This window comes from Cuculus canorus, chromosome 1 (genome assembly GCF_017976375.1).
Source record: "Cuculus canorus isolate bCucCan1 chromosome 1, bCucCan1.pri, whole genome shotgun sequence".
NCBI classification, from domain to species: domain Eukaryota; kingdom Metazoa; phylum Chordata; class Aves; order Cuculiformes; family Cuculidae; genus Cuculus; species Cuculus canorus.
Genome location: NC_071401.1, coordinates 77803104 through 77816228, shown reverse-complemented (window position 1 = coordinate 77816228; position 13125 = coordinate 77803104). Strand labels below are relative to the sequence as shown.

The 13125-nt window shown below is 38.6% G+C and overlaps 1 protein-coding gene across 4 annotated transcripts in view; it reads right to left on the bottom strand.

Annotated features, from left to right (window-relative positions):
- Positions 1-6245: 6245 nt before the first annotated feature.
- Positions 6246-13125, bottom strand: part of FRMPD4 (FERM and PDZ domain containing 4) — a 349158-nt gene continuing 342278 nt past the window's right edge. Inside the window, exons 15-17 of one of the 4 annotated variants that reach the window (XM_054078031.1) lie at positions 11598-12659; positions 9995-11266; positions 6246-8789 (exon numbers count right to left, since the gene is read on the bottom strand). In XM_054078031.1, coding sequence (XP_053934006.1) covers positions 7432-8789; positions 9995-11266; positions 11598-12659 — 3692 coding nt within the window. In that variant the 3' untranslated portion in view covers positions 6246-7431. Of the gene's footprint in view, positions 8795-9994; positions 11267-11597; positions 12660-13125 lie in introns of all 4 variants that reach the window. The other 3 variants (XM_054078040.1, XM_054078051.1, XM_054078055.1) reach the window with 3 other exon arrangements.

The window sequence follows — 13125 nt, the reverse complement described above, 5'->3', positions numbered from 1 at the left end:
AAATTTCCCATAGACAGTGAAGTAATAATACCTATACATAAAGATAGGTCAGATCTTATCTGGAATTTGATGTACAAGAGTCACTGAAAGAAGAGGACTATTTAACTAAAAACCCACAGTTTTAGAAGTAGCCTTTTCTCCTAGGCTTTCGTTAGAAATTAAAAACTAAACCTTGTTTCAGTGATATTCTGTAGCAGACTTCTACAAACAAAGACTATCAAAATCCCAGGTGCTTTTAAGATGGGTCTTGATGCTGCCTGCCTACACTGAGAACACAAATGCACTCAGGGAGAAGGTGGCATCCTTTCAAACCAAAAGTCCTATGGACATAAGAGATATAAATGGTATAAACTATTCTGCAAGGAAAATAGACTCCTAACATATTCCTGTTTAACTTGCCAATTATAAATAAGGACATGCAGGAAGAATAATGTAATTTTAAATAAGATTCCTTTTCATCAAGCATTGCAATGAAAATTGCTTTTTCTCTGAATTTCAGAATAAGCAGGGAAGGAAAAACAAAGCCTAAAAAAATCAGTAAATAAAAACAATTATAGCTCTTAGTCTCTTCAGAAGTTAAGTCAGTTGTCAGTGGGTAACTTTGTTACACAACATTAAGTTTCTTTTAACAATTCTTACTTATAATACTTCAACCGTTATAGGAGTCCTCAAACCTATGCTAACTGTATTGATGTATTGTTTTACATGCAAGACAAGCCTGTGTGTAGTATCAGTTTTCTTTTTATTGCCCAGTAGTTAATTTACTCATTTATGGGGGGAGAGAAAGAACTATTCAAACTATTTTTTTTTTTAAATCAGCGAGACTGGCAGAAGAAATTCAGTCAGGACGAAGAATAGCAGCATTGCAAATGACTTTAGAAAACATGAAAAAGGATTTTATTTGCTATCTTACCTTCACGCCATGAGCACAGCAGGCTGCCTCTGAGAGACACTTCACTTGTCCAAGGCTCCTCACAGCATTCTCCGGAAGTCTCAAAGAAGGTCCCTGAACCTTTCTACCAGATGCAATTTCTCCTTCTGGAGGGCATGCAAGCAGGAATCTCCACAGAAGCATCTCTAAGGCAAAGGTTGGGTATTTTCCCCCTCCACAAACACCATATTTTACCTGAAGTCCAGTCACTGTGCAAATGAAGCAGCTGAAAGACATGCCCTCATTTATTCTGGTGAATATTTATTCTTCCTCACTTCTCAAGGAATGCATTGCTGCTTTGCTGTCATAGTTCTTCCATATATTTAAAATGGATTTTCTTTTTAATGTTCTTTTTCAGTGATTTATAGAGAGGATGCTGCAGTAAACATCTTCCTTTTTAGAAGGCAGGAACTGCTTTTAAAACAAACCCCTGTGAAGCATCATTGATAAGCATTCACAATACACCTCTTTTTAGACACGGTTTTCAGGCATAAAAAAGTTAAAAATGAAAGGAGGGAGAAATAAAATAGGAAATAATAAAGTCTGGTAAAAAAAATGGGGGTAAGTCAACAAGAATTAAATATAATTATCTGCCATGTATGAAAGAAAACTGAAATCACAGTTGTAAAAAGACAAAGTTTAGTATGATTGTATTTAAGTGTCTAATCCAAATAGTGTCCCGTGTAGGTAACTATGTTTCAAAACCATTACATTTGTTGAAACTGAATTAAGTTATAAGGTACATCTGTCTGCTTCAGGCAGCAATGATACAACATTTTTAAGGAGAAAATCACCTATACTATTAGCTCTACTACATCTGTGCCCTGTAGCCAAAGCCCTAAAATATGTAGTCAATGGGTCTGGAAAGCTTTAAACTTTCCACTGAAACATGCTGACTTGGGACTAAAACTAAGAGAGAAAGCACAAGCAGTTCTCTGCTCTTACTGCAGAAAGCATCTGAAGATAAGCTGAAGAAGTAGCATTGGTTTATGTACTAGAAAAAGCTTGATGTTGAGGCCATTCTTTCTGAAGGTTGTAAAGTCCTTTGGGCCATCCACGAAGAATTCAGGAGGCATCAGAATTTGCAGAGAGGATGACAGGATGATCTGCCTCACCAAAACTACAGTCTGGGAAATTCTTCAGACATACATGACCTCTCCATTGCCAACTCTGGAACAGACTAGATCCTCAGCTGCACGTGTGGCCATTTGATGGGCAATAGAAGAATAAAGTAAAACTGGATCCTTTGGCATCTTTCAGCAAAAGTAGTCCTTTTCATCTGGCAAATGGGCTTCCCATGAGGTAGCGCTAAAATCACATCCTTCCATGGACACTGGAAGACTTCCTAATATATTAAGCAACTCAGCACTTTTAGTGAAACCAAAACCTGGATACTGGCTGAAGCCTTTAGGCTGTCACCATTAATATCTAAATAAATCACTTTCAAACCTACCCTATGTACAAACTTACAGTTTAGCACATGAAAAAGAATGCTTTCAAGGATAAAGCTATTGATGACATTTACTGTCACCCCATGCTGTCATTTTAATGGTATAAGCAACACAAAGGAATCTTGCAACACACTGTCAAAAAGGTTTTACAAAACATTATTTTCTCTTTGAAAAGCAACTTGAAAAACATTGTAAAAACCATTTGTAACATCTCAGTGTCTCCTGTATCAAAAAAATAGTTTTTATATCTGTTGTTACCATTTCTTTGCAAATTCTGTATTAGAAGCAGCTATCTTCTTTTGGTCATTCCCTTCTAATAAGAAATAATAATAATATTGTTTATTATGATAAGCTTAATTCCATCTTTGTTGGTACAGACTTCTGTCCTGTTATCCTTTAATGATAATTGACAGATGGAATGGAGAACGAAGATTGGCCTTCAAGAAAGAAACATAACTTTCTAGTAATTAGCCTTCTTTAAGCTGCATGGTCTATAAATAAATCTGTTCTGAGGGTACACCTACACCTTATCACTCCAGACTGCAGAGATTTTTCTTTTTGCAGTAACCATGGAGGATGTATTCACACTGTTGCCATCACCTTTGGCACAACAGCATAAAAAACATAACATGCTATAAACTATTTTAAGTCTTTAATTTAATTTCTTAGCCACAGAACTACTGTATAAAATATTGAAGGAAACCTTGCTAATAGAGCTCAGGATGTCTTCTTTTCTTCCACTCTCAAATTAATATGCACATTTGTTCACACTGCGCGTTACACATTTACCTGCCATAAAATATTTAGCAGAGGTTTGTGATTTCCCTCATGCAAAGAGCTCTTCTAGATTGACTCTACCAAGTACTGTGGCAGCTCTTGAGGCAACTCATCAGAGACGGCAATGCGTGTAGGAAAATATAATAGATATATAGTAGTTCAATAGCTGAGAAGTCTCATAGCAGCTATATACTTAGTTGGAAGTACCATTTTATAGCAAATACTGAAACACCAACATCCATCTAGATGACCACTGAATGTGTTAGAGATACGCACAGTCTGGATGTTCTGAGAAAGTCTGGACTACAAATATAAAAAAAGCTCTTTTGATGTCAGAGATACAAAAGAAAGTGTGTTCCCTAGAAGCATAAGGAACATGAAGTAAAACATAAATCAAAACGATGTTAAGACACCACCTTCAGTAAAATTGATGGCTGCATCTTAAGAGATGGTCTGTCTTCGAAGAATAGCATCACAGAAGTAACCACAGTCTTACGAATTTCTCTCATTTTTCTAACAGAGAGGATAACAAAGAAACCCACTTTTCTTGGAGAAGGAAAATCCATAAGAACATGGAACACCAAATTTAAATTCTTGTGACTCACTTGCCTGGTGGAGGGAAACATCTTGAAATCTTAGATCTTAAGGCCTTCAGTAAGGGTAAGAAGGACCAGACTGCTTCAGTTTGAGCAGGTAACTCAGAACAGTCTGAACTGATGGGAAGGTGAGGAAGACAAACAAACACGTCAACCCAAAAGCCTAACCTAGTTGATAATATGAGTTCTCTTCCATTACGTAGAAGGCTGTCTCTGAAAAAGTAAGCCTTCCTACATCTCCAGCATGAAGAAAAGCATTTCAAGAATGAGATGGGCCGAACAGTCCATATTCTGCAATAACGGGTACAAGATTAGCAGCTGCAGTCTCTTTGAGAAAAGGCAGGAGGCCTTGATATCAAAATTCTGCCCCACCAATGCTGTGGGCATCCTTCATCCTGCCTTATCCTGACTGAAACTGGAAACACAGGGCCTCAAGGATACGTTTTAACATCATTGTCAGGGAATAGTCCAAGAGGCAGGCTGATCACTGACCTACTCTTGTGAAAGTGTTGAAGATAATTCAGGGCTCAATAGAAACAGTAATTAAATAAAATGTATTATCTTATGCCAAACACTTTGAATAAATAATTATGCTAATGAATTATCATAGAATCAATCAATAGTTTGGGTTGGAATTGACCTTTAAAACTCATCTGGTCCACCCCCTGCAATGAGCAGGGACATCAACTAAGATCAAGTCGCCCAGAGCCCCATCCAACCTGACCTTGAAATGCTCCCAGGGATGGGGCTTATACCATCTCTCTGGGCAACCTGTTCCAGTGTTTCACCACTCTCATTGGGAGAAAATTCTTCCTTCTATCTAGTCTGAATCCACTCTCTTTTAGTTTAAATGCATTACTCTTTATCCTATCACAACAGGCCCTGCTAAAACATCTGTCCCCGTCTTTCTTATAGGCTCCCTTTAAGTACTGAAAGGCTAAAAAATGTCTCCCTGGAGCCTGGAAGAAAATAATGACAAAAGATGACTGTGACACACTAACCTAATATGTGACTCGAGGAGACAGCAGACCAATTGTGAAATCCTTATAAGGAAGCATTTAAAATTCTGCATGTAATTCTGCATGGAAAGACTAGAACAAAGCCATTTGCATGATACCGGATGGTAATATCTGATATCCTGGGGAAAAGATAAGCTTCCTTACAAAAGGCAACTTGGAGATCTTGGCTAGATGATCCAGTTTATCAAAACTGAGACAGGAACATGGTGGTAGCTTATGAAGTGACACCGTTGAGTCCAACAGAGGGTCACCATGTTGAAGCACACAACATATAAGGAAAGGCTGAACGAACTAGTTTTACTCAGCCTGGAGGAGAAAAGGCTCAGGGAAGACTCTGTTATAGCTGACAGCTACCTGATGAAAGGACAGCAGAGAAGACAGAGCTTGACTCTTCTAAAAAAGAGGAAATCCCTCACTACTGAAGCCCAAAATACATTGCCACAAAACCAGACCATAGTTAACTTTAGGGAGCAAAACCACAATTTAGGCTTAAAATCAGAAAAGCTCTTAAACAATAAGGACAACAAAAATCTCCCTATCTTTGAAATAAAATTAGATCAATTTATGAAATGGAGTGGAATGAAAAGAACTGGACTAGCAACCCTGGAAGTGTCACATCACTATGATTTATGTTAATGCTTAGTTGTGACAATCTTAGAATCACAAAATGGTTTGAATTGGAAGATCACCTAGTTCCAAAGCCCTGCCATGGGCAGAGACACCTTCCACTAGATCAGGTTGCTCAAAGCCTCATCCAGCCTGGCCTTGAACACTTCCATTCATGACTTTACTGGGCAATCTGTTCCTCCAAATCTGTTTTTGAAACTTAGCATTTCCAAATCATTGCTGACATTTTTACAGAAACACACACAGCAATCACAGAATACATACCAGTAACACAATTCAGCTTGATTTTTCTCCCACTATGAAGTACTCAAAAATCACACAAAGAATTTCACTGGTACTTGCATCACACACAGTCCCAATCTCTGGACTGCGAGAATGACAGCACCGAGTGTGAGCACCACATAGGACAGGCTGTCATCACCCAGCACCAACATAATTCAGCCTGCAGCCTACCTCTCAGCTGCCCTAAAGAGTGGGTCCATGTGCTAAGTGCGTTGGTCTAAGAAATCAGATTTTTCTCCTGTGAATAACAGGTTAAGCTTCTGATACTGTGTTTCTGGGCATGTTTTGCTGCAGCTGGAGGAAAAAACATGTGTTGGATTCATAGTGAAGTGTGTCCCTCTATGCATGAAAATATTTCTGTGGCAAAAAACTTAATTTTATTGGTTTAGTCTTTCTAGTCCAGCAGAGAAAGTTTCACATGTGCTTCAGCTGCCTGGGTAAGTTTTTAAATCAGACCAGTTATACTCTTTGCATGTGACATTAAGAGAAACAGCTGAAAACTACCTTTGCCGGTTTGGAGAATGGTATTCTGCACTTTTCACAAGGGCTGCTGCTTCTCAGTGACTCGGAAGTTTAAAAGATGCTCTTGTGAAAATCTATGTCAGGTGAAAGAGCTTTAGCTTTGACTGTCTCTCAAATGCAAGAATACAAAATGTTTTTCAGAAGAGTTCAGGTGGGAGAGATTATTCACAAATTGCCTTTGTCATCACTCAGAGAAGAACTGTCTCTGGCTGGAAATATTTCAGAGATATTTATTATATTCTGAAAACTTAATTTTATTTCTAACTTATTTACAGTTAAACATTCAGAATCATAAAATATGAAGTATAAAATATTTAACAAAATAGATGCAGTTCATGTTGTTCTGATGCACCATAGATACATGATGAAACAGTAAACAGCATAGGAATTTCCTGACGGTCCTCTCTCTCATTTTCCAGGGAAAGGAGGGTGTAGACCTGCCCTATACACTCTGGTCTGACCAGTATGGCGTAAAACTTTAATTTCAGAGAGAACACCACCACTCTGGTTTCTGTGTCCTCAGTCTTCCACAGTTACCTTCACTACCTGAAATGCAACACTGTAATGTTCAATACATCAGATACCCTCTGAACTTGGTATTTTCAATACTTTTTTAAATATAGAACTTCCTAGAAGAGAAGAATCAGGTAATTCAGGCCATATGAACAAAAGTCATTTATTATGTATATACTCTCTAGTAAGTTATAATAGTCTCTTGGACTTTAAATGTCTTTTTGCTATTTTCAATGCTTAAAAATTATGATTTTAAAACATTAAATATTGTGTTATATACATTATGATTTAATTTCTCATTTCTAAACATGGAGCATTCTCCAAGTGAAAACTTGGATGAAACATAAAACACTTCATTGACATAACAAGCTCTAAAAGTTCACTTCATACAACCAGATATTTGACTATAAGAAAAATAGCCAAACATCAATTTGCTCCTATATGGGAATTTTTCTGTTTGTTTTTCTGGTCTTGGGGAGAGGGTGGTTTTGGCTTTTGTTTTTGTATAAGCAAAAGGACAAATCTGGTCATTACTTTTGTCAGTGTTCAGTGTTTTAACTTTTTTTTTTTAAAATCTCATACCTATTTTATATAAAATAACAAAATATACAGAGAAAGCTGAGTTTGTTACATTAGTTCATACACATACAGTAAATAAAAGGTTTTTTTTATGTATGGCTTTGCAAAGGTAGATTATGAAGTGACTTTTTATTTTATTTGTTTAAAAGCATTTTAAGAGAACGTGTTAGTGTGCTTACAATAGCGGCCATGGTAGTCGAATGTTGAGCCAAGAGTTTAATGCTAGGATCACTGGAGGTCTTGCCTGACACTGCTTCTGCAGCCTTCAGAAGACAAATGTAGTTTATCACAACCTTGTCTATCTTAGCTATAATTTCCTGCTGCTGTGTTTCAGAGTTCATGACTTTAACTAAACGCATGCAGGCTTCTGTTAAGCAACAGAGTACTTGAAAGCTGGAAGTCATAGCTAAAAGCATTTCCTCAGGGCTTTTATCAGCCATGGCCATTTTCCTGCAGGCACTTCCCAACTGTCTCGATTCCATAGATAACAGTTGTTTGTACTTAGAAAGTTTAAGGTCATATGTTTCTGGGTGTAAATCTTCTCTCTTGCCCATACTTGCTCGGACCAGTGAGAGTAGCTCATTGGCATCCTTTTGTGCTGCAATAAAACCATCAGGCATTGAATATATCTTCTCTTTCATCACATTTATTCGTGTGATTCGTGCATCAAAGGCCACATCATTGAGATTCACATCAATTTGGCCATCTTGGATGTCAGCACTGCTCTTCTCATGCACGTTGACTGCCTCATCTTGTGGGGGCTCAGCAGCTTTTGGGGACTCCAAGACTTTCTGCTCATTTTCACTGGAAAACAACTGACCAACTGGTTCTGCAAGCTCACGCGGGATCTGCTCTTCAAAGAGACATGAGAGCTGATGACTGTCTCCATCATCTTCATCATCATTGTCATCACTGCCTCTGCTTAGGAAACAATAGCTAAAGGGGCCACGACACCTCCAGGTGCTGGTGTCCAGCTTCCTCAAGGGCAATGTTCGACACTGCTTGGAGTCCTTCTGACTGGCGCCTGCGCCCGAACACCTCTTATTGTCCTTCCTATCAGTGCTGACGTAGACACAGCTCTGGGAATAACTTTTTGACAGCTTTTTGCCCAGGGGGAGTTCCACCTTTCTTTCAGTTTTGGATTCCTCCCTTTGGGTGATGTCCAAGCATTTCAAGCTAGCTGTGGCTGCCTTCTTTTCAAACAGCATCTCAATGCCTGCAGTTCCTCCAATGCTGCTGCTGCTGCTGCTGCGTCTCAGCACTTTCCTGTTGTGCGGCATCCTGAGGCTTCCTCCTATCATGTCATATGGCCGTAAACTAACTGTTGCCCCACAAGCCTGATTTACTTTGGGAATGTCACAAGAGTCTTGATTTTTACTTGGCACCTTTGATTCTGATAGCATGGATGATAGCATGATGGAGTCAGCTAGAGGCTGTCTAGGAAAAGCTGTAGGCATGCCTCCTTGTCTTCCCTTTCCAGGCTCTGTGAAAGCTACACTAGGGGTAGTAGAAGAGCAGACAGAATAATTAAGCATCACCCTGGTAATATTCAGAGACTGAACTTTTATATATCTTTAACAGTCAGGACAAATGGATCCATGCTATTTTGTAGTGGTCTACATTCCTCAAAATATTTCACAAAAAACTCATTGCTAGTTTCTCATGCCTTTTGTATTTCATTAAATGCCTCTTAAAAACCTATCATGAAATTATAACTTATGAATAGTTAATTGTTCATTCCACTACAGTAAACTAATTTAAAAAAAGAAATAGGAAATCACCTATAAAATGTCCTAAATCTCCATGAATATATGGATTGCATTTTTTTCTATTAATCAATTAGATGAATATTTTCAGATTAAAATACCATCTTTAACTATTCCTAAGAGGGTATAGAAAGCTGCATTCATGGTAATTTTGGTTTGGTTATATGGGGTTTTTTTGGCAGAGAAATAATATATCTCATTCTTGCTCCTAGTCTATTCTGCTTTCAGGGTTCCATGCATTCACACACTATCCTTAGACGTGGCTTGCAACCCAGCAAGAGGGAAACATACAAAACCCAACTGAAAGAACTTCCAAGGCAGTCTCTGAAAAAGTCTGCATTTTTTTTACAACAGTAAGTTTATAAAATCTCTTCAGATTGAAACTTAAAAATATGGTAATGGTTCTATATGTAAATTATTCCTTAGTTAACTGAACACCTGTCAGATGGTGCAGTAAATACATGCTTAATAGGATAGTAACATTTTCTCATCCTTTCATTCAGGGTTTTTTTATTCATACTGGCATGGTTTTGACAGTCTGCTAAGATAGCATATGAGATACATAATAAAGGAATCACACTTTTCTCTCTCCTACGTTAATATACCTTGTGAAGTCATCTTAGAATCTAACAGGTATCCTGGAACTTAAATGACTATGGATTTTTGAGAAGCTTCCAAAGAGCGCAAAATAGTCCTCTCCATTAATATCCACTAAAATATCTTGACTCTAATGAGAGGATTTTAAATATAAAATTATCTTCATAAGCCCATAAGGACATGTATAAGTGAAATGAATAAGGTCTAATCCCACTGCCTGCTACAGTTTGACCATATAGTTTCAGGTAACAATAATGCAGATGTCATATCTAGTTCTCAACTTTAACAGGTAGCCTTAAAAACAAACACAAGAAACACTTTATTACTGCTGTACCTGTAGTTTCTTTTATCTTCGGGATCCGATGACATCCTTCTCTCAAAGTGCCAAACAGTGGTTCAGCATTAATTGCTGAATGCACAACAGGCACTGTCATTCTGTGACACACAGCTTCAGGCTGCTGGTGCAGGTCCTTGTATGTCGTTCCATGGTTTGGAAGAATGGCAGCTCTTTCATCTGCTGGAATATAGGCAATGCCCTTCATTGATGAGTCAGAGATAATGTGCTTAACATCAGAGGTACAAAGAGGAGATTCAACGGGAGTAGCACATGTACTACTGCCTGTGCTGCATCCTGCATCCACAGAAGAGCACTGAGAGCTTTGCAGTGAGAAATGGCCTTCACTTTGCAGAGATGACATGCGCTTAGCCAAGTGATATTCACAAAGTCTCGCCACACTCTGCTCAGCTTCTGGAAGCTTTGAAGGATGGTCATCTGCAGATAAATCAGTATCTTCTGCATCATTTAGGTCTTTGGCTGAAGACACTGGAGTCATATCTGACAGAAAGTTTTCACCTTGGCTAAGCCTCGAGGTATCATCCTGATCCACCTCAGGATCCACTTCATCCTTACAGTCAGTTTCTGTTTTACCAAGGACAGGAACTCTTGGAAAAGTCTTCCCGTTCACTGTTTCTGGGCTTGGCTTATCTGCTGCCCCATCATCGGCAGCATACCATCTTTGGCGAAAGGCAGTTCTTTCCACATTAAAAGTGCTTAAGCGTTGACTGTCTCTTGCTGAAAGAGTTCCAAATTTAGCTTTTAGATCTTCATCAGTCTCTGCTTTTTTAGTTCCCTGTTGCTTTTTCACAGTAGCACTGCCATCAGAGGGTGCTTTTACTTCGCTGTCTGTCATCTTATTTTTCCTTTTACTAGTGCAAGAATATACCAAGGATCCCATGTGCAATTTGCTAAAATAATCAGTGACAGATTTTGTTTCCATGGTTTCTGGCTCCATTTCCATGTTATCTGAATGAAGAATCTGCTTTGAAGGCACAACTTTTGACTGTAGCTCTGCAGCCTGACGACCAGCCAAAGGCTGCGAGGGCTTCATGCCTTGCCCTCCAGCCTGATTCTTAGCAATGGGAAATTCAGTCTGCTCTTCCACAAGGGGTTGGTAGCCTTCACTTGTGGTCAAAAACATACGTGCAGTGTTCTCCGACTGTTTCTGTGCTGCAGCTAGTTCAGAGCTTTCAGTCATTTCAGAGGAATTTGTTTCATTGCCAGAATCTGAGGATGACTCAGGGCTATATGCTCGCAGGATAGCTACACCTGCAAGCCACAAAAAATAAGAGTCAATTAAATGACAGCAGCTGAAGCACCTGGATAAGTGACAAGCAAAGGGGGTGTGTTAGAGACAAAAATATACTTCGTAAGAATACTCTGACTTTATTGCACAGTTCCCGGGAAAGGTAGTTTAGTAACATAATGGTAGTTCCATTAAATACTATGGAATATGATGTATGAAAAATGATGGCAAGGAGAAAAAAAAAAAAAGGCAAACTAAAAAAAAAAACAACCCTCATGAAATGGAGTACTTCCAAATCTAAATGGATGAGATGGAATGATTTTCAATGAATAAATGTAACTATGGTGAAAGAACCTGAATTGTCATTCGTCTGCTGTTCCTCTGAAGCAGCCAAAGCTTCTAGTGCTTGAAGCGTAGAGACTACAGCATCATCTAGCCCCTTCTCACACTTTCCCTCTGTATTAGTAGGGACAGCATCGATAAGCGACACTGGAATGTCATCATTGCCTAGATTACTGGCTTGCTCCTTGTTGTCTCTAGGCTGTGTTGCTTGATTCTGAGAGTCTTCCTCATCTGAACTGTCCCTGAAGCCAGGTGGAGGAGCAGCAATTGCCATGTTTAATGTATGCAATAGGAAATCATCTTCATTATCATCGCCTTCTGGAGGTGGAAGTGAAGTCAAATCAATAATGTCATCACTAGAACCAGAAAGGTTGAGGAGAGCAGGTCTATTGATTTCTCCTACCATAATGTCTTCTTCACAGCTTACTTCATCTTCATCTTCAGCATCATCTGTGTTTTCTGCATAACAAATATCATGCAGCAAAGGCTCTTCTATCCCTTCCGCAGTTCCAAATATTTTACCATCATTTATAGTTGCATAAACAGAATTTGTAGCAAACTGAATGCTTTCAGCATCTTGTGCCAACTCCAGGCCTTTAATGTCATTGGCATTACTAATATAAATGGCTCTTTGTTTTTCTAGTACTTCTGGACTTTCATCCAAAAGCCTTTCATAGCCAAGAGTCTGGGGATTGATGCCATCCAAGTTGTGATCTCCAAATATAAAAGAAACTTTTGCTCCCCTGGGGGAATCCTGTGCTTTCTTGCTAGATTCCAAACCTGAGAGTGACAGCAGTGAAGGCTGATTAAAATTTCTGCTTTCTTCTGCTTCAGTGGGGTCACTTTGCTTAGCCAGATGCTGATCAAATCCACCTGAATTATAAGCATTTTCTATGTACAGATGTCTGTGTTCTTTTTGACATAACAGACTTTCAGAAACATCTAGACTCTTCTGTTTTGGATCAGCAAAGGCCACTTGAGTCTCTTGATCTCCTTCGGCTAGGAAAGTGGTAGTTTTTGGTATACAATTCCACTCTGAAGCGAGGAGATTAAGCTTCCCTCTATTTTCAGCTCCTATAACATGGAGAAATAAATCCAACATTATAAAATCAAATAGCAAAGTCATCAAATTTTTAAACAATGACTTGTTAATACTGAGCTATAAGCACTTTGAACAGGACAGCTGGGCTATCAAACACTTCACAAAAGTGCTTTAAACACGCCTCTGCTCTAAGTTAGATACCCGTTGATTTAATAATCTGAAGTTTAACAGATGCTTTTTGTACAAAACTAAACCTCAACAAGATACAAATGCTATTCCAGGAACAGTAACACAAAACCAAATCTCCAGCTGGTTTCTCCAATACCCTATGTATTCTTACAAAAGATACATACATATGAAATAATAACACAGGGAACATGCATCTGTTTCACTTTCAGTATGAAAGAAATACATGACCTGGCTTATTTTACCATTTAAGATGAATATTAGAACATTATAAGGCTGAACTGATATACTGTGGTGCTAGGTCTGAGTCAG